A 23,157-nucleotide genomic window follows, 5' to 3' on the forward strand; every position below is an offset into this window, starting at 1 on the left:
TTTTTTTTAAAAGCTGTTCTAACCCCCTCCTCCCCCTTCCCCCGCAACAGCTCCAATAAGTAGTGCTGCTCATTGGAGCTGTAAGCCCTTTAAATGCCACTGTCAATTCTGACAGCTGCATTTAAACCCACTGAACGATATTCGGGTGTTCTGTCCGGCCTCCCGCAATGAGATTGCAGGGAGCTGTGTGGGGGTTATGGCAGTTGGGGCCTTCTGAAAGGCCCCAGGGCTGTCATTGCAAATTGCCTATCAAACCATGCCCGTGGCATGGCTTGATTCCCTGTCAGATCGAGGTATGATGTAATGCCAGAATTGCGCTTTTTTTGGTCACCCTGTTTCCAAGAAAGAAAAAAAAAAAATCTATATAGTTGAATGTATTCCAAAATGAGCCCTTGCCCACCGATGTCGACTGAAAAATAAATAAGTTATGGCTGTTAGAAAATGGGGGCAGAAAATAATTAACCACTAAAAGTAGTACCGCGAAAAAAAAGTTTTATATGTATAATAATGCACTCAGCTGGCGTGGCAGCTGGAAGAGTTTTCTCTCCTCTGCCCCCCTCCATTCACTGCAAGCTGCGGTCCTTCAGTGCTGAACGGCTGCTGTTTACACTGAATGAGGGTCGTTTGGGATTTTATGCTTAAAACTAAATGGCTCTTGTCCAGTCATTCAGTTTCTGCATGCTTTTACACGGGACGACTATCTTTCAAAACCCCGCAGGAGCCTGAACAAGCAGAAGGATAACCGTCCCGTGTAAAAGGGCCTTTAGTGTTTCTGAAGCTTCCTGCGTCTCACAAGTGGGTTTGTTAGTTATTTCCAGTCTAAACAATACTCTGTGAGCTAAACACATTAGCAGAACAATTCTCTCCATTGTGATGGTTTGTTGCATTTACCTGCATGGATACATTGTAGCAGACCGCAGTCCGGGCTGTAGGCAGAGAGGATTATGGGGCTAGACTGGATACAATTGCTGTGAGAAGTATTAAGTGTGCAAACAACCTCCTGGTTATAACCAAAAATGTTAAAGGGGTTTTCATTTATCACCAATCTACAAGGTAGAGGATAAATGTCTGATAGGCGGAGGTCCGACCGATAGGATACCCTGAGATCTGTGCACTCCGCATCATCCAGGAGAATGGCGCGATGATGCACATGTGTAACCACTGCTCCATTCACTTCTACGGGACAGAGAAGATTGCCGAGCGCATCGATGTCCCACAGAAGTGATCGAGAGTGGTGCTGGTCACATAAGTGCGCCATTGTTATGGAGGATTAAAGGTGCACAGATCTCGGGATTGGTGGGCATTACAGCACCCAGACACTTATTCCCTACCTGCTAGATGGGGATAAATGTGGTTAGTGGGAAAACCTCTAACACTTGATATATTATACAGTGACTTCCGTGTTCGAGATGTAAATAAACGTGCCAAAGACCGGGGCAGATCACTTTACCAGACTCCGGAAAGAAAGCAGCTGCTTCTCAATATCAAAGCAAGGAAGTGGATTCCTTGCTATATATAATGCGCTCCGGGGACCCTGTACACGGCCTGTTCCTGAAATCCAGGTATAAAAAGGAGCAGCGCAATATGTTCTGTATGTACACAGTGACACCTGCTGCGTTCCTTGGGCTACAGCCTCCAATAGTCACAGACCATCAGCAGAAGAGCAAGGAAACTGCTTTCTACTAAGACAAACCCAACTACAAGATTTAACCCCCCCCTCCGCAGTTTAGGACGAGCCCTGATTGGTCTGAGGGAGGGTAAGATAACAGTTTTCACAAACAGGGCTCGTTCTACATTAAACAGCCGTAGCTCCGGTTCTATCGGGGCTCCAGCTGAGCTTCTGGCATCCGTTGAAGCTACAATTCTTGGTCTTATTTGTCCTCAGGATCAGCGTTGCAGCTGGTCGAAGGTGAGTTGGGAATACGGAATTTACAGCTGTCACTTAGAGTGTGTGGAGCCAGGAGGCCGAGCCGATGTGCCTGTATATCTCCCTGTCCCAGCAGAGGCGTGATATGAAGCTTTTGTGCATATAATCACCCCACTATCAATCAAAGAGCATATTTGCTCTCTGCTTATCACATATGGGGTTTTACTTAAGAAAAAAAGGGAAGTAATAAGGACCTACTTATCTCATCACGCCTCTAATAGTTTAACCCCGCAGGTGCTGCAGTTATTGCTGACTGTCGCATCTAAACATTTTTTTCTCCTTACATAAAGGTTTAACATATTAAAAATAGCAAAAAAAAGACCTATAATTGGTATCACCACATCCACAACAGCCCACACTAAAATAAAAAAAAAAAAGGCAAAAAAGTTCTCTGGTCAATTTGCTTCCCCAAAACAGGAATAAAGAAATTAAAACATTGTATATACCTCAAAATGCTACCAAAAACTACACCTCCCTCAAAAAAAAACAGCTCGATACATCTGTCGACTGCAACATGAAAATTCTATGGTCTTGGCCTGTGGCGCCACACATAAAAAAAAAAGTAAAACAGTTTACGTTGTGCAAAAGCGGTAAAACAATAAAATCTCTGAGGCTTTATTCACAGGAGCGCATCTATGCAGCCATGTACCCGAGTATCTGAACAAATGTATTGCATGTAATGCTGCATCCTTTCTTATGGCCAGCGTATTTAAATAGCCGCATATATAAACTACTGTGAATAAGGGCTACCTTTAGTGTTGTCATAATCGTAATGACCTGTAGCATAAAGGTAACATAATATATTTGTACCACATGGGGGCGACATAAAAACAAACAGTGGTGAAATTGCTCCCCCCCCCCCCCAAAAAAAAAAGAAGTTATTCAATACATTATATGTATCCAAAATTGGTTTCTATAAAAAAAAAAACTAGAACTCAACCTGCACAATACAAGATGCCATATAGCTACATTGACAAAAATAATCTCCGCAACACCTAAGGCGATGCAATGTAAGCCTTAAATTATGTGACTAAGGCTGGCTTCACACAGGTGCTAATATCGTGTGAGTTCTTTGCATTGCGAGACGCTATAGACCCCATTCTTTTGAAAAGTGTAATATGAAAAATAGGTTTGATCCGGTGTTAGCCAGTAAAGTGGGATTGTTCTCAGCAAGAGAGACCAAGTAATCTTATGGATCCGATACCTTCTAATGGCTAACAAAAATACCTGATGTTATAGCGAGCTTTCTGGTTATATTAATCTTTTATCAGGCTATGAAATTCATTTAGCCTGACGAAGGGTCGATAACCCGAAAGCTCGCTGTAACATCATGTATTTTTGGTAGCCATTAGAAGGTATCAGATCTACAAGATTACCGTATATACCGGCGTATAAGACGACTTTTGAACCCCGAAAAATCTGCTCTGCAGTCGGGGGTCGTCTTATACGCCGGTAATACAAAAAAAAAAAGTGTAAAAAAAAAAAAATCATTACTCACCTCCCCCGGCGTTCTGTCGCGCTCCGGCAGGATGTCGCTCGCTCCTCGTCCCCGGCGCAGCATTGCTTTCTGAATGCGGGGCTTGAAATCCCCGCTTCCAGAAAGCTAATACACACGCCGTCAGCCGGTACAGCTATTCAATGACAGCATTGAATGGCTGTGATTGGCTGAAGGCGCACGTGTGTTAGCAATCACACCCATTCAATGATGTCATTGAATGGCTGTAACTGGCTGACGGCGTGTGTATTAGCTTTCTGGAGGCGGGGATTTCAAGCCCCGCATTCAGAAAGCAATGCTGCGCCGGGGACGAGGAGCGAGCGACATCCTGCTGGAGCGCGACAGAACGCCGGGGGAGGTGAGTAATGATTTTTTTTTTTTTTTTACACTATATTACCGGCGTATAAGGTGAAAGTTGGGGGGTCCTCTTATACGCCCCGTCGCCTTATACGCCGGTATATACGGCACTTGGTTTCTCTCACTGAGAACAATCACACTTTTGAATAGGGTCATACACATGAGCGATATTTTCCTGCATGGTACCTCGATGCGATGTCGGAAACAAATCGCAGCATGTTCTATCTTCGTGTGTGCTATCCCAGTGCCCATTGTTTTCAATGGGGCCGGCTGCAGCATTGCATCACATGCTAGGTGTATGCGATGCGAGATCACCCATTAAAAAAAAAAAATGGGAAAAACTACACAACTCCCCCCACCCCCCGCCGTGGCTGTCTTGCTTCTTCCCCAAAGTAAGGCAAAGCTTCTTTGCCATGAAAACAATTCGCATCCTTGGGGATTTCACATGGTGGGGAGCGTGATATGGGGGTGGGATTCATAGCCCCATATTGCGCTTCCAGCCTGTGGGGTAAATATGCACTTCGGTGATGAGTTCGGCACCAAATATATTCACATAACAAATCAAAATCTACAATAAAAAAGTGACATTTTCAGGAACATTTTTCCAATTTTAACACAAGTGTTGGGGGGAGGGGTGCAAAAGTGAGCAAACCTTTGTTTCCTCATCTGAATGTGCAAATGATCAGCTGACGAATGAACAGATGTTTGTGTTTCAGCTGATCCGCTTCTTTATTCCAGCATATAAATGTTCGCTGGTCGGCCGCGCATCTTGGTGGAAACAGCTGTGCAGACGACTAGAGATAGATGTATGGGTATATATTATTGTACCCCGTTTCCCCCATAATAAGCCCTACCGTGTGGTCCCCCCTTTGGAGGGCGGTGGGGCTTGAAATATAAGCCCTGGCTACACTACATTTAAAAAAAAAAAAATGTAAACAATACATTCCCTAGAAGGCTCGTTCCTCCACCTGGTCCCCGAAATTCCTGCAAGCTTGCTTACCGTCCTCAGCCGCCAACATTAGATTGCTTCCTGGTAACTGGGTTTGTAAACCCCGCCTCCAAGAAGCGATAGCTCCGATTGGTTCTTGAGCATTGCGGCTGAGCCAATCTCTGTAGCGCTCGATGAACCAATGCAATGGCTGTGATTGGTTCGAGTACTGCATTGATTGGTTGATCCGCGGCACTTGAGAACCAATCAGAGGCATCGCTTCTTGGAGGTGGGGTTTACGAACCCCGTTAACAGGAAGCGATCTTCTGTCGGCATCTGAGGACTGCAAGCAAGCGTGCCGGAAACCAGCAGGAGGGCCTGGACTGTGCCTGCTAGGTAATTGTAATAAGACATCCCCTGAAAATAAGACCTAGTGCCTCTTTTGGGGCAATATCAATGGAAACATGGTATTAACAATCGTTCGTCCCCATTAAGCCGGACATCTGCCGTGTGTGAATGGCAGTGAATGAGTGCTGTGTTGATTGGTTCTCATTACAGCAGGCTGATTCTCGCCCCTTGTAAATGGACCCTAAATGTGCCCTGTGCATTGGGTTCAGTGTGGAGCTCCTGTGTCAGTGGATGGAGGTTATGATCCTTCTGTCCTTATCTCACAGCCCTCTATTGTCGGGACTGATTCTAAAGTCTGGCAGGATTTCGGCCACCCTTTTCCTCAGCATCTCTCTTCGCTCCTCCTGTAATCTCAGCTCTCTCATCACCTTTGGGAACTGTCTCCATGTCCTGAGCGTGTTGGAGAGGATGCGCCTGGAAGACAATAGGGTACCGCGATGATGGCATGCTCCCCATACCTGGTGCGCCCAGACTGGGTACAAAGTGCAGCTAGTATAATGTCCACCAACCGTTGGTTGTGCTTCGCGGCCATCCTCTGCTTTTCCCACATGGCTATCTTCTCCTCTTGAGTCACATTTAGCCACGCCATGAAGGTTTTTCTCCGAAGATTCGCCCTGTGGCGCCGCACTGCCCTTTCCTCTTGGATGGACAGGTAGTCTTTATACTAAAACACATTAACGAAGCGTGTATTACTAGAATGCTGATGGCTATACATGCGCGGTTGCATCTGGTGCCAAACAGTTGCTCCCATCCCCTTTACCTAACTGAGCAAGGCTGGGGCTGCTTGGAGATGATCATGCCACCATTTGGTGAGGGATGGGACACAACTCACCTTGAGCCATTGCTGCAAGGTTCTCCTTAAGAGTATCGTGGCACACAACCGTTCTGCCCGCTGGATCTTCTCAGACACAACCTCCTTTACCGCTTGTGACCAACACAGGAGGCTGCGACTCAGGAGGACACGACAGTAATGAGACTCTGCCCTCTGGGGAGGTGGAAGAGGGAAATGGAGATGCCAGATTATTACATTAGAGATAGTAACATAGTATGAAAGGCTGAAAAAAACATGTCCAGCCTATAATCCTGCACTGTAGAGCCCAAGGAAGGCAAACAAAAAACCCCAATGAGGTAAAAAGCGATTTTATCATTTTAGGAAAAAGTGTCCTTCCAGATATTTACAGAGAACTTTTAAAGATCTTCCTAGTAAATAGCAAATAACATATAGACCTAATCTACTTTTACTTTTGTACTGATCCTGAGATACATCCTGCATTATATACTCCAGAGCTGCACTCACTATTCTGCTGGTGAAGTCACTGTGTACATACATTGAATTACTTATCCTGTACTAATCCTGAGTTACATCCTGTATTATACTCCAGAGCTGAACTCACTATTCTGCTGGTGGAGTCACTGTGTACATACATTACATTACTTTTCCTGTACTAATCCTGAGTTACATCCTGTATTAGGCCGAATGCACTAGGCTGGGTTGGATTCAGCATGCTAATTATTGCGGAAGGGCCGTTAAGTCTGACGGCATCCATTGACTTTAATGGAAGCCTTCCGCACAGAAGCCTTCCTTCCCCCCTCCCTCCACACACACGATTGATTTCCACTCATGGGCATGAAAACCCACTTTTACATTGCATGCTCATGACAGGTATTTGCTGCGGAATCCAGAGGTGGGCGCCCGCTCCGGATTCTGCAATGCAAATCCAGTTGTGTGCATTCGGCCTTATACTCCAGAGCTACACTATCTATTCTGTTGGTGGAGTCACTGTGTACATTACATTACTTATCCTTTACTAATCCTGAGTTACATCCTGTATTATACTCCAGAGCTGCACTCACTGTTCTGCTGGTGGAGTCAATGTGTACATACATTACATTACTTATCCTGCACTGATCCTGAGTTACATCCTGCATTATACTCCAGAGCTGCATTCACTATTCTGCTGGTGGAGTCACTGTGTACATACATTACTTATCCTGTACTGATCCTGAGTTACATTCTGTATTATACTCCAGAGCTGCACTCACTATTCTGCTGGTGGAGTCACAGTGTACATACATTACATTACTTATCCTGTACTGATCCTGAGTTACATCCTGCATTATACTCCAGAGCTGCATTCACTATTCTGCTGGTGGAGTCACTGTGTACATACATTACTTATCCTGTACTGATCCTGAGTTACATTCTGTATTATACTCCAGAGCTGCACTCACTATTCTGCTGGTGGAGTCACGGTGTACATTACATTACATTACTTATCCTGTACTGATTCTGAGTTACATCCTGTATTATACTCCAGAGCTGCACTCACTATTCTGCAGTGGAGTCACTGTGCACATACATTACATTACTTATCCTGTACTGACCTGAGTTACATCCTGTATTATACTCCAGAGCTGCTCTCACTATTCTGCTGGTGGAGTTACTGTGTACATACGTTACATTACTTATCCTGTACTGATTCTGAGTTACATCGTGTATTATACTCCAGAGCTGCACTCACTATTCTACTGGTGGAGGCACTGTGTACATACATTACATTTCTTATCCTGTACTGATCCTGAGTTACATCCTGTATTATACCCCAGAGCTGCACTCACTATTCTGCTGGTGGAGTCACTGTGTACATACATTACTTATCCTGTACTGATCCTGAGTTACATCCTGTATTATATATACTCTAGAGCTGCATTTACTGTTCTGCTGGTTGTTATTGGAAACGGATGTGCTCCTAATTCACGGGGCAGTTAGTTCTTCCTACACTAATTCTTCCTGGTGTAAAGATAAAATTCCTAGCATGCATATGACCGGTGCAAAGAATGTAGAGCTACTGATCAAACAAGGGATACTGGGAAAATGCAGCTCTGAAGCCTGCAGAATTGTGAATGTCGCTCTGAAGTATAATTTGGGATCATAAAAGATAAGTACAATTCCACCTTTTAGAGCTGCATTATATAGATTAGCGAAATGTATTATAAATGTTCTAATATTCCCTATATTCCAGTAGCAATTCAGGAGAGCAGCAGAATACAGGCGTTATTACAGCAGAGGGTTTGTCACATTGTCTCCAATCCGTTACATTATGCTGCTTATGTGATTCTAGGTGGATTTTCACCTTCAAAGCTGCAGCATCCAAATAATGGAAAACAATTGCTAAAGCCCTTTTCGGATGCACCCGTCCCCCTTGCCATTACCTCTACATTCTGCCTGCACTGCGCCAGCAGCTTCTTCCAGGGCTCCAGGCCCCAGCACCGCAGCAGCCTCCTCTCGTTGTGCTGCTTCGCTCTCTCCAGGATCTCCTGCTCTCTTCTCAGCCTCCTTTGCTTCTCCTCGTCTTTCTGTGGAAGCAAGAGACTAGAACCCATTATCACTGGGATCCTCCTAACACCCATGGTTGTTGACTAGGTTCTCAGGGTTATCTTACCTGCCGCTGCAGCTTCTTCTCCTCCCTCTTCCTCTCTAGCTCCGCCTCCTTCTCGGCTAACTCCATCTGCAGCTTCTGTTCCTCTGCGGCTCGTAGCTGGGCCTACAAATAGTCGGTGGAGACATGAAGTCATGACGACTTATATATTGTAAGCGGTAATTGTAAGCTTCCTCACCAGTTTCTCTTCCTCGCGCCTCCTCCTCATCTCCTCCAGTATCCGCTTCCTTTCTGCTCGCTGCGCTGCTCTTTCCTCCATGGCTGCAACAAGAAAGTACAAAGGGGTAAACACACAAGAAGCACTGGGGCTTATTTACTTAGACAACGGTTCACCCGCCAGTCTCCATAATCCCTGTTCTCGGCAACGAACAACAAATGTATTAAGAGGCACAAGCCTCCAAGGACGTTTGTTTCATCAAGCGGCAGTCTATGTCAGTTTATTGTATGCCTGAAGAGGGCGCTTTACTCCGCCAAAACGCGTAGCAACCGATGAAAGAAATAATTTACATTTATCTCGTGGACCTTGTGTCCTTTACTGTTCCTGGACCCCACGAGCGCGGGGGTATTTTTTCTTTAAGTACGCAGGCGGCAGCTTCGTGTAACAAAACTACTGGAGGGGTGTTTGCTATAATCCACACCAGTTTCTGGCGTAAATAATAGTAAAAGTGATGGGTCATGTGCAGCCACACCCCTAAAGCTGTGCTCCTCCCACTTTTTGAAAAAGTGCCAGGGACCAGCATACAGCCCACAAGAGTACATCAAAACATTTGGATGACACAAATCTAGCGTCCAAGAGTTCTCAAATTGGCCCTCCTGTGTGTGAAATACAGCGCTACGGTGACATTAAAAATTTTCCTCCCTCCGGGCGACCGCGACGCTACCCCCCCCCCCCCCGGCCTCCGGCCGACCGCTCCGCGCCCGCCCTCCCTCAGGGCGACCGCGACGCTGCGCGCCCGCCCTCCCTCAGAGCGACCGCGACGCTGCGCGCCCTCCCTCCCTCAGAGCGACTGCGACGCTGTGCATCCACTCGGCCTGCACACTCCCGTGGGTCAGCTTGTCTCATGACTATCCTACTGAATCTATCGCAGCCCCTGACTTGTACCTGTGACTGCAGGGTGAGGGGTGGAGGATCCACCAGTTCTCTTGGATGTGGATATAGCGCTGTGGGCGGGGCTTGTGTTGAGGTGTTCTGATGGTGTAGAAGAAATCGGCAATCTATAAAAACAATAATATTTTGGTGACAACTAACGGTCAGAAGCAAAGTTCCAGAAGAGGTTGTCACCCAGCTCTCCGGGAAGTCTGAATGAAATCCAGGAGCAGAGAGTTCTCTCCATTACTAGGCACATTCATCATGGGCGACATCGCCAGTGACAGCAGAAGTAGATGTCACTCAGCTTTCCCAAGATCAGATGTAACTAATGAAGCCAGTGAAGAGATTAATGTACGGGGCTGAGTCTTCATACCTGCGTAGTGTGGCTTGTGCGGGGAAGCCCGGTGTAGAAGGGTTACTACCCGTCCTGTGGGTGACTCTGGCAGCAATGTTGCGCCCAGACAGTTCTGCAGTCACAGCGCTGGCGGTTTTGGCTTCTTGCTTGGCGATCATCAGTCTCTGGTTTTCCATTAGCCCCAAGATCATCTCTTTCTGCTCCTGCAGCTGCCGTTTCTGCTCTTCGATCAGCTTCTGCTGGAAGGCATGACGGCTCTCAAAGTTCTCCCCATATGGGGATAACTTCTTGTGGCCGGACCCCTGCGGGCTGCTGCGGGGCTGCAGACTGTGCTGCTCCAGCTCTGCAGGAGTGAGGCGGGCATGCTGCAGGGTCACCTGCCAGGCGTGCCTGGGACTGGGTGTTAGTTTCTCTGCCTCCTTTTTTTGGGATGTGACCAGAACTTCAGCCTTTGTGCTTCCGTCCTCCTCTACCTACAAACGAGCAGGAGAGAATGTCAGAGATTTCAGCTCTGAGGGCAGTCCCTGCAGCAATTACTCACAAGCAGAAGAAATCGGGTGAAACCTATACATGCACCCTTCCTGCGCCACCTGCAGGAAGTAGGAAATACTACACTTGCTTTACTCCATTTGCTTCACAGCTCACTACAATTAATTGCTCACTGTTATCAGGCACTTCATGCCAGGGAGAGGCTGAGGATAGGACAGGCGATTACAACCACAACCCCGTTATAGCCCATTTCATATTGGTGGAGCTACCTAGTATTCATCAGTAGGAGGCCGCTGTATGGTGAGAATATATCCTTCAGCATTATATGAACACCTGTGTAATACATGGTCAGTACTTAAAAGGGGGTTTCCAGGCAAAAACTATTGATGACCCATCCGCAATAGTTGACCAGTTAGGGTCTGCTGCTTGGGGCCCTAGCTGATCGGGCACCCACAAAACGCAAGTGTCAGAGCGGAAGCAGCTGCTCCGACCCCTGTGTAGTGGCGGCGCTTGTAATTGCAGGCACAGATTCCACTGATTTTAATGTGCGATACGGCTGCAGTTACAAGCGCCGGCCACTACATAGGAGTCGGAGGAGCAGCTTCCGCTCCAACCCCTGTGTATGGCAGCACGAACGTTGGGCACCCAATAGCTGATCAGCTGGAATCCTGAGCGCGGGACCGCTGCCGATCAATGGTAAAGCTGTTTTCCACTCCGGCTATTAAAGAAGGGTCCTCAGCGAGATACGCCCCTTCAATGATGCCCATATGACAAAGGACAGGCTCGTTACATAAAAATGTACCAAATTATACTGCAGATACTACGGTAAGTGGAGGAATTACCTTTGGCACGACAGTCTCATGGTTGTTGACAGTCCCCACCCTTTGATCTTCATTGCTCTCTTTCTGGCCTCCAACTGATGAGGCTGCATCCAGGAGAGCCGCCATCTTTCTCTTAGTCTCTTCTTTCTGAGCCTCCAGCTGCCGCTTGCCTTTCTCACATTGGCAGCAGAGCTGCCACTCTATCAGGCATCTCCGCAGGAGGCGTTTGTTGTAGCACTCTGTCGCCACCTGCTGTTTCCTGGAGGGGATATGTAGTTAGTGAGTGACAGATATACAAAGGGGGCATCCCAAATGCAGTCCTGTGTGGACGTACATCAGAACGAGTGCACTGGGGAATATATGTGCCCCAATCAGTTAGTGAGGCCCAACTTCTTGGTGCATTTTTTGGTTCCTTAAAAATGACATAAAACTATTTTTAAAACACCAAAAAAAAGTGGAGAAAAACATTAAGTTTTTGGCTTTTTTTCAGTGCATCGAGGAGCTGCTGATCACAAGCTGCTCTCCCTGCTTGATCTCGGCTCCACATAATCAGCAGTCAGCACCTGCGATCTGGTTTCTGCCTCTGGTTACCTGTTGTGATCCCTCAGCTCCTTCTCCATTTGCTGGGCCTCCCGCTCCATCTTCCCTGACCATGCATGGTCCCTCCAGGCCCGGAATGTCCTCAGCTGAAGCTTCCAGTCCCCCAGAGCCCGGGCCTTCCCCATCTTAACTCTGCGCTCCAGGACCAGCTTGTACCACATGGAGAAGTGCTTCTGAAGGCACTGACAAGACATGGGCGAGATTACAAGGATCAAATTAGTTTGGGGAAAATTCCAACCAGTAAGCCCTAGAAGACACGAAATACTGTGATAAAGGCCGCACGCTCGAATGATGCCTGTGCGGTCTATAATCCTCATCAGGAACGACTCCACAGCAGACACACTTTTGCATATAAAGGTCCTTCTAGGCCGGCCAAGTTCAGCCTTGGTCCTTTTACACAGACCAATTATTGGAGCCGAATGTTCGTTTGCCCGACAATCTCGCTGTGTTAAAGGACCAGCAATCAGCTGATGTACGAGCGAATGCTCATTCATCCACTAATCATTAGTGCAAGCATAAAAATCCCCCCTCAATCGACTGCACATCCCGCCTATAGGGACGAACGATTGTAGTTACGATCATTCATCCCTATAAACCTATTCTTAGCCCGTAAGAAGGAAATGATACGATTGGCCCTCAGAAAGGATGGAGAACTTGGCTAGTCTAAGAGGACCTTGTTGAGCCTATCGAAGCGCATGGTGATCTGCACTTGTTTTGTTTTCCTTCATACGGCCAAGAATCCACTTATAGGGATGAATAACGAATTACGATCATTCATCCTGTAGGCCGGCTGTACAGCCCATTCATACAGATGTGGAGCTGATCAGGCTCACTGAAACTGAATGATCAGTCGGTGAATGAGCATTCGCTCATTCGTTGGCCCTTTTATATGGCCCAATTGTTGGGTGAATAGCCTTTTGGAGGAACGTTCAGGCCTGGAAACCCATTACAAATGACAACTTTCCCCCCCTGACATGTTTAGGGGGCACCAGGGTCCAGATAGAACTGCCCGGAATTGTTACAATCATTACAAGCTTTGTTTCTAAGCTTCGCTCTAGTGAAACCCTCAAGAATCCCACTTGGGAATTGAAGAACGGGATTACTGACAACAGGGAACAATAGTTTGTATTTTACAAGCAGCTCCTCCCAAGCCTATAGGAGCTGATAACAGGGAGTAATAGATTTTGTTCCAGCATTAGTCATGGTGGTCTCTCACCCTGTGGTTTTCGGCATAGACCTGGTGGAGCAGCTCCTGGATCTTGGCTTGCTTCTCAAGTCGTCTTCTCTCCTGCTCATGTTTCTGCAGTTCTCCTTCTGCCCCTACAATCTCCTTCTTCTTCTCCAGCTCCCGTCGCCTCCGCTCTCTAGAAACAAAATCTCTAGGAGTGAGGAGAACAGAACTGGAAGACAATAACAAGAACCTGACCTCCTCCTCTTCTGTCGCTAAAAGCCCCATTCTGCTGTTCTTAGTTTCCGGGAAGGCCGAGTGACAACCAATATGGCCGCCTTCACAACTTTTCCAAACTCCTAAAAGGGGATTCTGCCTAACTACAAAAGGAATCGCATCTGAATCCACATTACCACATTACATTGCTGCATTACCGTTTGCCATTCAGAAGTCTGGGAAAGCTGGATCACAACGTCTATAGTCGCGGTCCTGCTCTTCTGGCGAGATGCTTAGTAGTTTATGCTGCTGTTTTATATTAAAACAAACCTCAAGTATTAACGCCAGAAAAAGTCGCTTTTGTATTGTAGATTACGAATTTATGTTTTTGTAAAAATATTTGGCGCACAAATCAGGACGCCTAAAATGCATTTTTAACCCCTTAGTGACATAACTAACTTTAATCTTAAGAGCCAGTAAACAGTTTCCCCCTTTTGTGTTCCAGCAACCATAATGTTTAATTCTTGCGTCGGCGCGGCTGTACGAGATAATAATGTACTCAATAACTCATTTCTTTGCTGGTGGACAATAGAAAAAAGCAATTCCATCAATTTTTTATTTTTATGGCGTTCACCATAAAAAAGTATTATGTTACCTTAAAAGGTTCACTACGATTACAAGAACAGCACATTTAGGGGTTAAATGATTTTGACTACTTTTGCTCGTGTAAACTTTTCTTTTTATTTATTTTTTTAATATATCAAAAAACCTTTTTTTTCGTGTCACCATATTCCAAGACTGGTGCATTTTTATTCTTCCAAGGACAGAGCTGTATGAGGGCTTATCTTTTGCAGGGTGACTTGTAGTTTTCATTGGTACCATTCTGGGGTACATAAGGCCGGCTTCACACGGGTGAGAAAATTGCGCGAGATTTGTGTTGCGAGACCCACAAATGTGGCATGAATATGAACCCTACTCCTTTGAACGTGGTCATACAGATGAGCGATGTGATGCGGGAAACAAATAGCAGCATGTCCTATCTTTGTGCACCTTCTCGCATCTCCCATCGTTTTCAATGGGACCGGCAGCAGCACTGCACCATGTGCTACATGCACACGATCCGATGTGAGGTCTCCCCATTGAAAACAATGTGAGAAACTCCACGATCCTCCACCATGGCTGACCGCTGCATGGGAGGATCACGACTTCCCCGAAGTGATTCGAGGCGGTTTTGAGAGAAAAACGTCTTGCGTGTGTAAAGAAAATGCACGTTGGCGAGCGCAGAATCAGGCGGTGGATATCGTGCTGCCCATGTGAGGTTAGCCGAAAGACTTTTTGTTTTCTTTTTGTTGCTGATTTGGAGAAGCGAGATGAAAACTGCTATTTTGGCATTTTCCTTTTCACTATTTTTTGTAATGCTTTTTAGTGTGCTGGATAAATACTGTAATCCTTTATTGCCCGGGTCGTTCTGGATGTGGCAGTGCCAACTATGCCTAGGGATTTTTCTGTTCCTTTTTAATATTTAAAGCATTGTGTAACGAGAAAAAAGCTTTTTAATTTAATTTTTTTTTGTAAAAAAATATTTAAATGCTGTGGTCAGCAGTTACTGTGGCATCTGAGGGGTTAAACCGCAGAGGAGCGATTAGATGAGCCGCTCATTCATTTTCTGGGATGAAAAAAAAAATGTGGCAAGTAGTTTTTTCTAATTGATCAGGAGGGAGTGATAACACGAAGAAAAGTCCATCTTAGGTTATTCAACAGGCAGATAGTCGCTCGAATAATAGCTCAAACGAGCGAATGCGGGAGATCGCCGGCCTGTGTAACCACAGCGACCAACGGTACTCAGTGAGAAGTTGCGCAGAAGTCACTAGTCTTTCAGCTGCAGCTGACTGAAACGGAACGACTATTGGGCGACTTCTCGCTCAGTGTAAACAGGCAGTCGTTCATCTATGCTGCCTGTTTGCAATGAATGGCGGCGGGTAGCTGGAAGAGATCCCCGACGGCTCTGCATCCATTCACTGATTGACTATTGGTCCGTATGAAACCACCATTCCCGGGGACAGGAGACTCACAGATCTCTTCTCTGCTCGCGCCCCACCGCAGATCATGTGGAGATATCCGCTCGTGTGAATGGACCAATTGAAATCAATAGGTTCTATTCACTGCTTATTACGCACACAAACACGCCAGTGTGAACGAGCCCTTACGCTCTCCTCGCCTCTTCCATCACTTTCTTGCGTTCGCTCATCTCTTTGCGCAGTTTCACCATCTCTCTTTGGATCTCCTCCTCTTCCTTCTTGGCCTTCAGCATCTTGTGTTTGCCCTCTTCCTGGAGCAGCATCTGCGCCTCCGTCAGAGCAGATTTCTTCAGAGCGAGTTCCTGTCTTCGCTTCTCCACCTCCTTCTGCCGCCGCATACGGTTTTCCTTGACCTGCGCCAATAATGTGACATCTTATCAAAATCCGCTATTTCAAGGTTAATAAATGTCTATAAAGAATGGAACAATATTCAGCATTATGGTTTATAAGAGCTGACAATTTACATGAGGGCAATGGCGGTGGGGGGAGTGATGCAGATGATACTCCAGCCAATGACGCTGGGCTCCTCCCCCCTCCCTCATTAGTTCAATAGATGTGACATCTGTATTCTCCAAATACCCGCACTACAATCCAGGATTCCCTGAGCATAGAAATGCTGCAGTATAAAGTATAGGGAAAGGTCAGACTAGCAGCTATATAACCTATGGAGAGCAGAGGCGGATTTCAGACTCCAAACAGACAATCAGCTAAGCTAGAGTCACAAATCATTGCTGTGCCCTTATAAAGCTAAGCTGCAATGTAAAGTATGGGTGAGTGACAGAGCATCTGCCGTAACCTCTAAGAAGACAAGAGGTTGATTTCAGATTACATCCGGCTGCACATCAATGTCTGAACGGTCCAATTACTAGGGTAGAACCCAAGAACATAGAGTATCTTTCTATCCATTCCATAAAGAGGGCAGAGCAAAGTTCCTCTTTTTTGGGACTTATAGGTGACCCCCTCCCCCTATGACTACAATGATTCTTTACCCCACCTGTTGGTGTCGCACTTCCATGGTGACTCTTGGGTCCCTCTGTTTGGGGATTTTGGTACTTTTTTCACTCCTGAGACTTTCCAGTATCCCAGAATCCACCACTTCCTTCTGTAGAAGTTGCTGCAGGAAGTCTTGAGTGTTTGAGCTCTCAGTTTCCTTCTCCAGATAATTGTAGAGATCTGCAAGACACAGCAAGTGATTTCTGTGCTACATGAGAGTGCCGCAGATTTCAGGCCACATCAGCTACACAAAATAGAGGACGGCACTGCTCTGTGTATGGTTTATATGTCATGTTCTGCCCCTGAACTGTCCCACACAGAAAAAGGGCTTTGATGCTGCAGACATGAAAGACATCAGTCGAGGGGTGATGTTAGATCCCCTTACAGTTCCCCAATATACTGCATTAACCCTTTCCAATACAATGTCGGGCCTGCCCCGACATCATCATTTTCCTCCACAGCTCTGATGTTGGGACAGGCCCGACACTTCAGTGCAGGAGTGCATCTGCACCCGATCGTCAGACACATCGGGTGCAGATGCACTCCTACACTGGTCCTCATCGAGGATCCCCGAGCAGAGGGCAGAAAGGGTTTTTAATAGAGATGAGCGAGTATACTTGCTAAGGGCAATTGCTCGATTGAGCATTGCCCTTAGCGAGTACCTGCCCGCTCGGGAGCAAAGATTTGGCTGCCGGCGGGGAGATCTCTCCCCCCCCCCCCCCCCGCTGACCGCCGCAACTCACCTGTCACCCGCGCAGGCAGCCGAATCTTTTCTCCTTTCTGCTTTCTCCTTTACACATTACAGAGTGCTCAATTAGCGCTATGTAATGCATGGAGATTCCACCCGGCGATCATGTGACCGCTGGTGTCACCTGACCGCCAAGCCGGGAGGCTGAAGGTAGAATGCGGAAGTATTTCTTCCGCATTCCCCCCACTGTGTAGTGAGCACCTGCACCCTCCTGAACTCTGTCAGATCAGGAGGGTGCAGGGAAAATGTATTTTTTCTCATCCATTCTCCCCAGCTCCAATTTATTTGGAGCTGGGGAGAATGGGTGAGAAAAAATAAATGGATTGGAAAGGGATAATCTGTGTAGCTAGCCAAATCAAGGAAGCAAGCAGTGACACTGCATGGGGATGGCTTTTGTGTGCTGCCATATTACAACCCTTAGCAGCCTTACACAGAGAAATAGACATAAATGCTGCATACATGGGAGACATCAGTCGAGGGGTGAGGTTAGATCCCTTTACGGTGCCCAGTGTGCAGCACTGCTCTCACCATAGAGACCTACCATCAAACCTGTTGTACTTGATGAACTCTGGAGGGGAAGGTTTTGCTGGCTCCATATTTTCCACTTCAGGCTCATTGTCATCGTCACTCAGAAGCTCCACTTTCAGCTTATTATTCAACCACTCACTCAGCAGATCTTGGGCTGAAGAGACAAAAGGTTAATGTCACCAAATGACATCTGCCTCGTCCATTACTACACAAGCTTATTCCTCCTTGTGCAGTGCTGAATACAATGTGTTCCTGCTAAGAAACCTCCAGTAAGCTGGTGCTGGCGGATTTCATAGGTGTGTAATTATTCTAATTATTGTTCCACTCATTAGAATAAAGCCAAAAAGCTCCATCAACAGCAACTTGTTGACAGTTTCCAAGTAAGATAAAAGCAAGCAGCATACTGTCCTGCTGATACAGCGGAGTCCTTCGGCCTCCTCCCAGGGATGTTACCTTCAGTGTAAGCGTCGTCATGGTCGTGCAGCTGATCCGCTGACTGCAGGTATAACGCCTGGTGTGCGGGCCTCTGGGCAGCCGGCCTCTTAGGTGAAAACACTTCAGATACAGCAAATTCTGAGGCTTGCTCCACCCGCTGTATAGAAGGGACAATCATTAGTGATGCTCAGATCATCAGACAGGGAATGAGAAGATGGGGGAATGCCCTTTCCATGTCCTATTACATGGGTGATAGGGGTTAAAGAGCATCTACCTCCAAAACCAGAGTCCCCAAGATCATAGATGAGGGAACCAATAAATGCAACACGCGGGGAGCCAAAGGGGCACTTAGGAAAGCAAACACGCGAAGAAATTGGGGGCGCTAAAAAAGCAAAGCGCGGAAAGTTAAGGGGGGGTGCTAACAAATGCAACATGCGGGGAGGCAAAGGGGCGCTAAAAATGAAACACACGGGTAGGCAAAGGGGCGCTAAGAAATGCAATATGCGGGGGAGCCGGAGGGGCGCTAAGAAATGCAACACGCGGGGGAGTCGGAGGGGCGCTAAGAAATGCAACACGCGGGGGAGCCGGAGGGGCGCTAAGAAATGCAACACGCGGGGGAGCCGGAGGGGCGCTAAGAAATGCAACACGCGGGGGAGCCGGAGGGGCGCTAAGAAATGCAACACGCGGGGGAGCCGGAGGGGCGCTAAGAAATGCAACACGCGGGGGAGCCGGAGGGGCGCTAAGAAATGCAACACGCGGGGGAGCCGGAGGGGCGCTAAGAAATGCAACACGCGGGGGAGCCGGAGGGGCGCTAAGAAATGCAACACGCGGGGGAGCCGGAGGGGCGCTAAGAAATGCAACACGCGGGGGAGCCGGAGTGGCGCTAAGAAATGCAACACGCGGGGGAGCCGAAGGGGCGCTAAGAAATGCAACACGCGGGGGAGCCGAAGGGGCGCTAAGAAATGTAACACGCGGGGGAGCCGGAGGGGCGCTAAGAAATGCAACATGCGGGGAGCCGGAGGGGCGCTAAGAAATGCAACACGCGTGGGAGCCGGAGGGGCGCTAAGAAATGCAACATGCGGGGAGCCGGAGGGGCCGAAGAACTGCAACATGCGGGGAGCCGGAGGGGCGCTAAGAAATGCAACCCGCGTGGGAGCCGGAGGGGCGCTAAGAAATGCAACACGCGTGGGAGCCGGAGGGGCGCTAAGAAATGCAACCCGCGTGGGAGCCGGAGGGGCGCTAAGAAATGCAACACACGGGGAAGCCGGAGGGGGACTAAGAACTGCAACATGTGGGGAGCCGGAGGGGCGCTAAGAAATGCAACATGCGGGGGAGCCGGAGGGGCGCTAAGAACTGCAACATGCAGGGGAGCCGGAGGGGCGCTAAGAAATGCAACATGCGGGGAGCCGGAGGGGCGCTAAGAAATGCAACACGCGTGGGAGCTGGAGGGGCGCTAAGCAATGCAACATGCGGGGAGCCGGAGAACTGCAACATGCGGGGAGCCGGAGGGGCGCTAAGAAATGCAACACGCGTGGGAGCCGGAGGGGCGCTAAGAAATGCAACACGCGTGGGAGCCGGAGGGGCGCTAAGAAATGCAACCCGCGTGGGAGCCGGAGGGGCGCTAAGAAATGCAACCCGCGTGGGAGCCGGAGGGGCGCTAAGAAATGCAACCCGCGTGGGAGCCGGAGGGGCGCTAAGAAATGCAACCCGCGTGGGAGCCGGAGGGGCGCTAAGAAATGCAACACACGGGGAAGCCGGAGGGGGACTAAGAACTGCAACATGTGGGGAGCCGGAGGGGCGCTAAGAAATGCAACACAGAAGAAACCGGGGGTCATTAAGGACAGAAACATGCAGGAAGCTGAGGGGGCACTAATAAAAGCAACACACAAGGAACCGAAGGGAAATTAGTAAATGCAACACAGAGAGAGCCTTAATAAATGAAACACAGGGAACTGAGGGGGCACTTATAAATGCAGCACGGGATGAGTGACAGGACAGAAACACACAGATCTGAGGGCACAAGAATTAATGGTTCTTTCTGCTCAATCTCCTTCTTTTATGAGATTCCGGATTACTCAGTAATTACATGCCGAACCATCGGAAGTTTACTCTATAACTTCAGTGTGAGTGTTGTGGCAGTGCGCCCATATGGCCACCAGGTGGCGCTCCTCTCCACTCCCTTCTCTTTCTTCCTGTCAGTTTCTATAGAGCATTTGCTGGATTTTTATGAAGCTTCATCTTTGCAAGAATAAAAAGTTCTACAACTTTCGGATTTACTTTGCGTTTCAATACCTCAACGTTCTCAAGACCCCTGTTTGCTGTCAGTGAATGAGAACACTTATTTACATTTAGAGGCAGCACCCTGTACATATCTAGTGCTGCTGTCAGCTGATTGGTGGATACAACATTGTATCAGCAGGATGTTTAGGATCAGCCCAGCAATAACAAAGTCCCCCCCCCCCCCCCCGTTATATGTTTTTCTCGTGACCCTCATGTGGGAGGTAAATATTTGGCCATTTTGATTTATAAATCATATATAGCTGCTGGAATCCGGCAGCAGAAGAGCCGCGGACAATACAGCAACAGCCGTATCACTCCGCGTTATACAGCCTTTATCGAGCCTTGTATATAAAATATGGCAGCGTCGTGTCCTGCAGTCGCGCCATAGTTCATAAGGCAGGTCACATGACCCCGGGGCATGGCCACTAGCACGCAAATAAACGTCTGTATCGCCCGGTGCTGTGTGACCCCCATTATGTATTTATCACAAGAGTGCTGACATATTCTAGAACGCGGATTAGAGGTCCACAGCAGCGCAATATAGCCGACGGCACTATACAGAGTGTATCCAAGCCAGTGGTACTCGTACCTTAATCCAGTGCTCCACATTGTCGTAGTCTAAGGCCGGCTGTGGAGATACAGTAGATCACAAATATATTATAATATGACGGATGAGATGGAAATAACAAGAAATCCAGGGACAGTGTATCTAAGCCTATCATGCATGCTACGGCCTGCTGAGCTGATGTATCTAATCCCATCATGTGCAATATGGTCTGCTGAGCCAATAATGTGCGATACTGTCTGCTGAGCTGTGTATCTAATCCTATGTCGTGTGATACTGTCTGCTGAGCTGTGTATCTAATCCTATGTCGTGTGATACTGTCTGCTGAGCTGTGTATCTAATCCTATGTCGTGTGATACTGTCTGCTGAGCTGTGTATCTAATCCTATGTCGTGTGATACTGTCTGCTGAGCTGCTGTATCTAATCCTATCATGTGTGATACTGTCTGCTGAGCTGTGTAACTAATTCTATGATGTGTGATATGGTCTGCTGAGCCAATAATGTGTGATACTGTCTGCTGAGCTGTGTATCTAATTCTATGATGTGTGATATGGTCTGCTGAGCTGTGTATCTAAAACCATATTTACGCTGACCTGTAATGTTATAGCATGTGTGATACGGTTCACATTGCATTTGTATGCAAATCACTTGGCAGGTGAGTGCGATGCAATTCTTCATGCTCCCATAGAGGACATTCTGTGATTTTTTTTGAGCTTGTATTTTCAGTACGAGAGAAAATTCCTTCATGTGAGCCGAACCCACTGAATATAATGTGTTATATACATACAGCCCATCATGTGCGATACTGTCTGCTGAGCTGTGTATCTAAGCCTATCATGTGCGATACTGTCTGCTGAGCTGTGTATCTAAGCCTATCATGTGTGATACTGTCTGCTGAGCCGCTGTATCTAATCCCATTATGTGTGATACTGTCTGCTGAGCTGTGTATCTAATCCCATTATGTGTGATACTGTCTGCTGAGCTGTGTATCTAATCCCATTATGTGTGATACTGTCTGCTGAGCTGCGTATCTAATCCTATGATGTGTGATACTGTCTGCTGAGCTGTGTATCTAATCCTATGATGTGTGATACTGTCTGCTGAGCTGTGTATCTAATCCTATGATGTGTGATACTGTCTGCTGAGCTGTGTATCTAATCCTATGATGTGTGATACTGTCTGCTGAGCTGTGTATCTAATCCTATGTCGTGTGATACTGTCTGCTGAGCTGTGTATCTAATCCTATGTCGTGTGATACTGTCTGCTGAGCTGCTGTATCTAATCCTATGTCGTGTGATACTGTCTGCTGAGCTGTGTATCTAATCCTATGATGTGTGATACTGTCTGCTGAGCTGTGTATCTAATCCCATTATGTGTGATACTGTCTGCTGAGCTGTGTATCTAATCCCATTATGTGTGATACTGTCTGCTGAGCTGCGTATCTAATCCTATGATGTGTGATACTGTCTGCTGAGCTGTGTATCTAATCCTATGATGTGTGATACTGTCTGCTGAGCTGTGTATCTAATCCTATGATGTGTGATACTGTCTGCTGAGCTGTGTATCTAATCCTATGATGTGTGATACTGTCTGCTGAGCTGTGTATCTAATCCTATGTCGTGTGATACTGTCTGCTGAGCTGTGTATCTAATCCTATGTCGTGTGATACTGTCTGCTGAGCTGCTGTATCTAATCCTATGTCGTGTGATACTGTCTGCTGAGCTGTGTATCTAATCCTATGATGTGTGATACTGTCTGCTGAGCTGTGTATCTAATCATTTCATGTGTGATACCGTCCGCTAAACCTCTGTATCTAATCCTATCATGTGTGATACTGTCCGCTGAGCCCCTGTATCTAATCCTATCTGCAATAAACTTCTCATCATGCGAACAGCTGGGGGCAGTAATGAGCATTAGTGAGAAGCTCTAACCTTAGGCTTCGCTCTCGTGGCTTGCCTTCTCCAGCGGTACAGCTCAGGCTTGTGGTTCCCGGCGCTCATGGCGCCTCCGCCTGCCGTCAGCAGCCTCCTGTCCAGCACCGGGCTCACCTGCCGGCAGAGGTACAGAAACCCCGAGCGGTGTCGGGAATTGTAGTTCTGCAGAGTAGTTTTTTTCCTTCCTTCAGCCAAAAGCGAAAACACGAGTGAACTACAAATCCCGACATGCTCCAGAATCAGCGGAAGCGTCTTCCGGTTTCCATAGTTACAGTACGTTTAGGAACGCAAAAAGTGTCACA

The 23,157-nt window shown here is 47.4% G+C and overlaps 2 protein-coding genes across 2 annotated transcripts in view; one reads left to right on the top strand and one right to left on the bottom strand.

The window, feature by feature from the left end:
* Positions 1-23,157, top strand: part of QTRT2 (queuine tRNA-ribosyltransferase accessory subunit 2) — a 50,391-nt gene that overhangs the window by 6,001 nt on the left and 21,233 nt on the right. The gene's annotated exons all lie outside the window — the stretch shown is intronic.
* Positions 5,165-22,965, bottom strand: CCDC191 (coiled-coil domain containing 191). Its single transcript, XM_066599336.1, has 17 exons — positions 22,853-22,965; positions 20,946-20,984; positions 18,095-18,233; positions 17,655-17,795; positions 16,367-16,545; positions 15,502-15,725; positions 13,127-13,274; positions 11,902-12,092; positions 11,332-11,569; positions 10,019-10,473; positions 9,658-9,770; positions 8,734-8,816; positions 8,559-8,660; positions 8,329-8,472; positions 5,948-6,100; positions 5,625-5,779; positions 5,165-5,529 (listed from the first exon to the last, which is right to left on the bottom strand). The coding sequence occupies exons 1-17, from the start codon at positions 22,919-22,921 to the stop codon at positions 5,376-5,378; spliced, it is 2,727 nt and encodes a 908-aa protein (XP_066455433.1). The 5' UTR covers positions 22,922-22,965; the 3' UTR covers positions 5,165-5,375.

This window comes from Eleutherodactylus coqui, chromosome 4 (assembly GCF_035609145.1).
Source record: "Eleutherodactylus coqui strain aEleCoq1 chromosome 4, aEleCoq1.hap1, whole genome shotgun sequence".
Taxonomy (NCBI): Eukaryota; Metazoa; Chordata; class Amphibia; order Anura; family Eleutherodactylidae; genus Eleutherodactylus; species Eleutherodactylus coqui.

What these genes read in the sequence shown, in the direction of transcription:
- CCDC191 (XM_066599336.1), bottom strand. Translation starts at nt 22,921, where the DNA reads ATGAGCGCCGGGAACCACAAGCCTGAGCTGTACCGCTGGAGAAGGCAA. An exon ending in ATGTGGAGCACTGGATTAAG is followed by an intron (nt 18,234 to 20,945) that starts GTACGAGTACCA and finishes CCTTCTATACAG; the next exon opens with CGGGTGGAGCAAGCCTCAGA. An exon ending in GCCGCGAAGCACAACCAACG is followed by an intron (nt 5,530 to 5,624) that starts GTTGGTGGACAT and finishes ATTGTCTTCCAG; the next exon opens with GCGCATCCTCTCCAACACGC.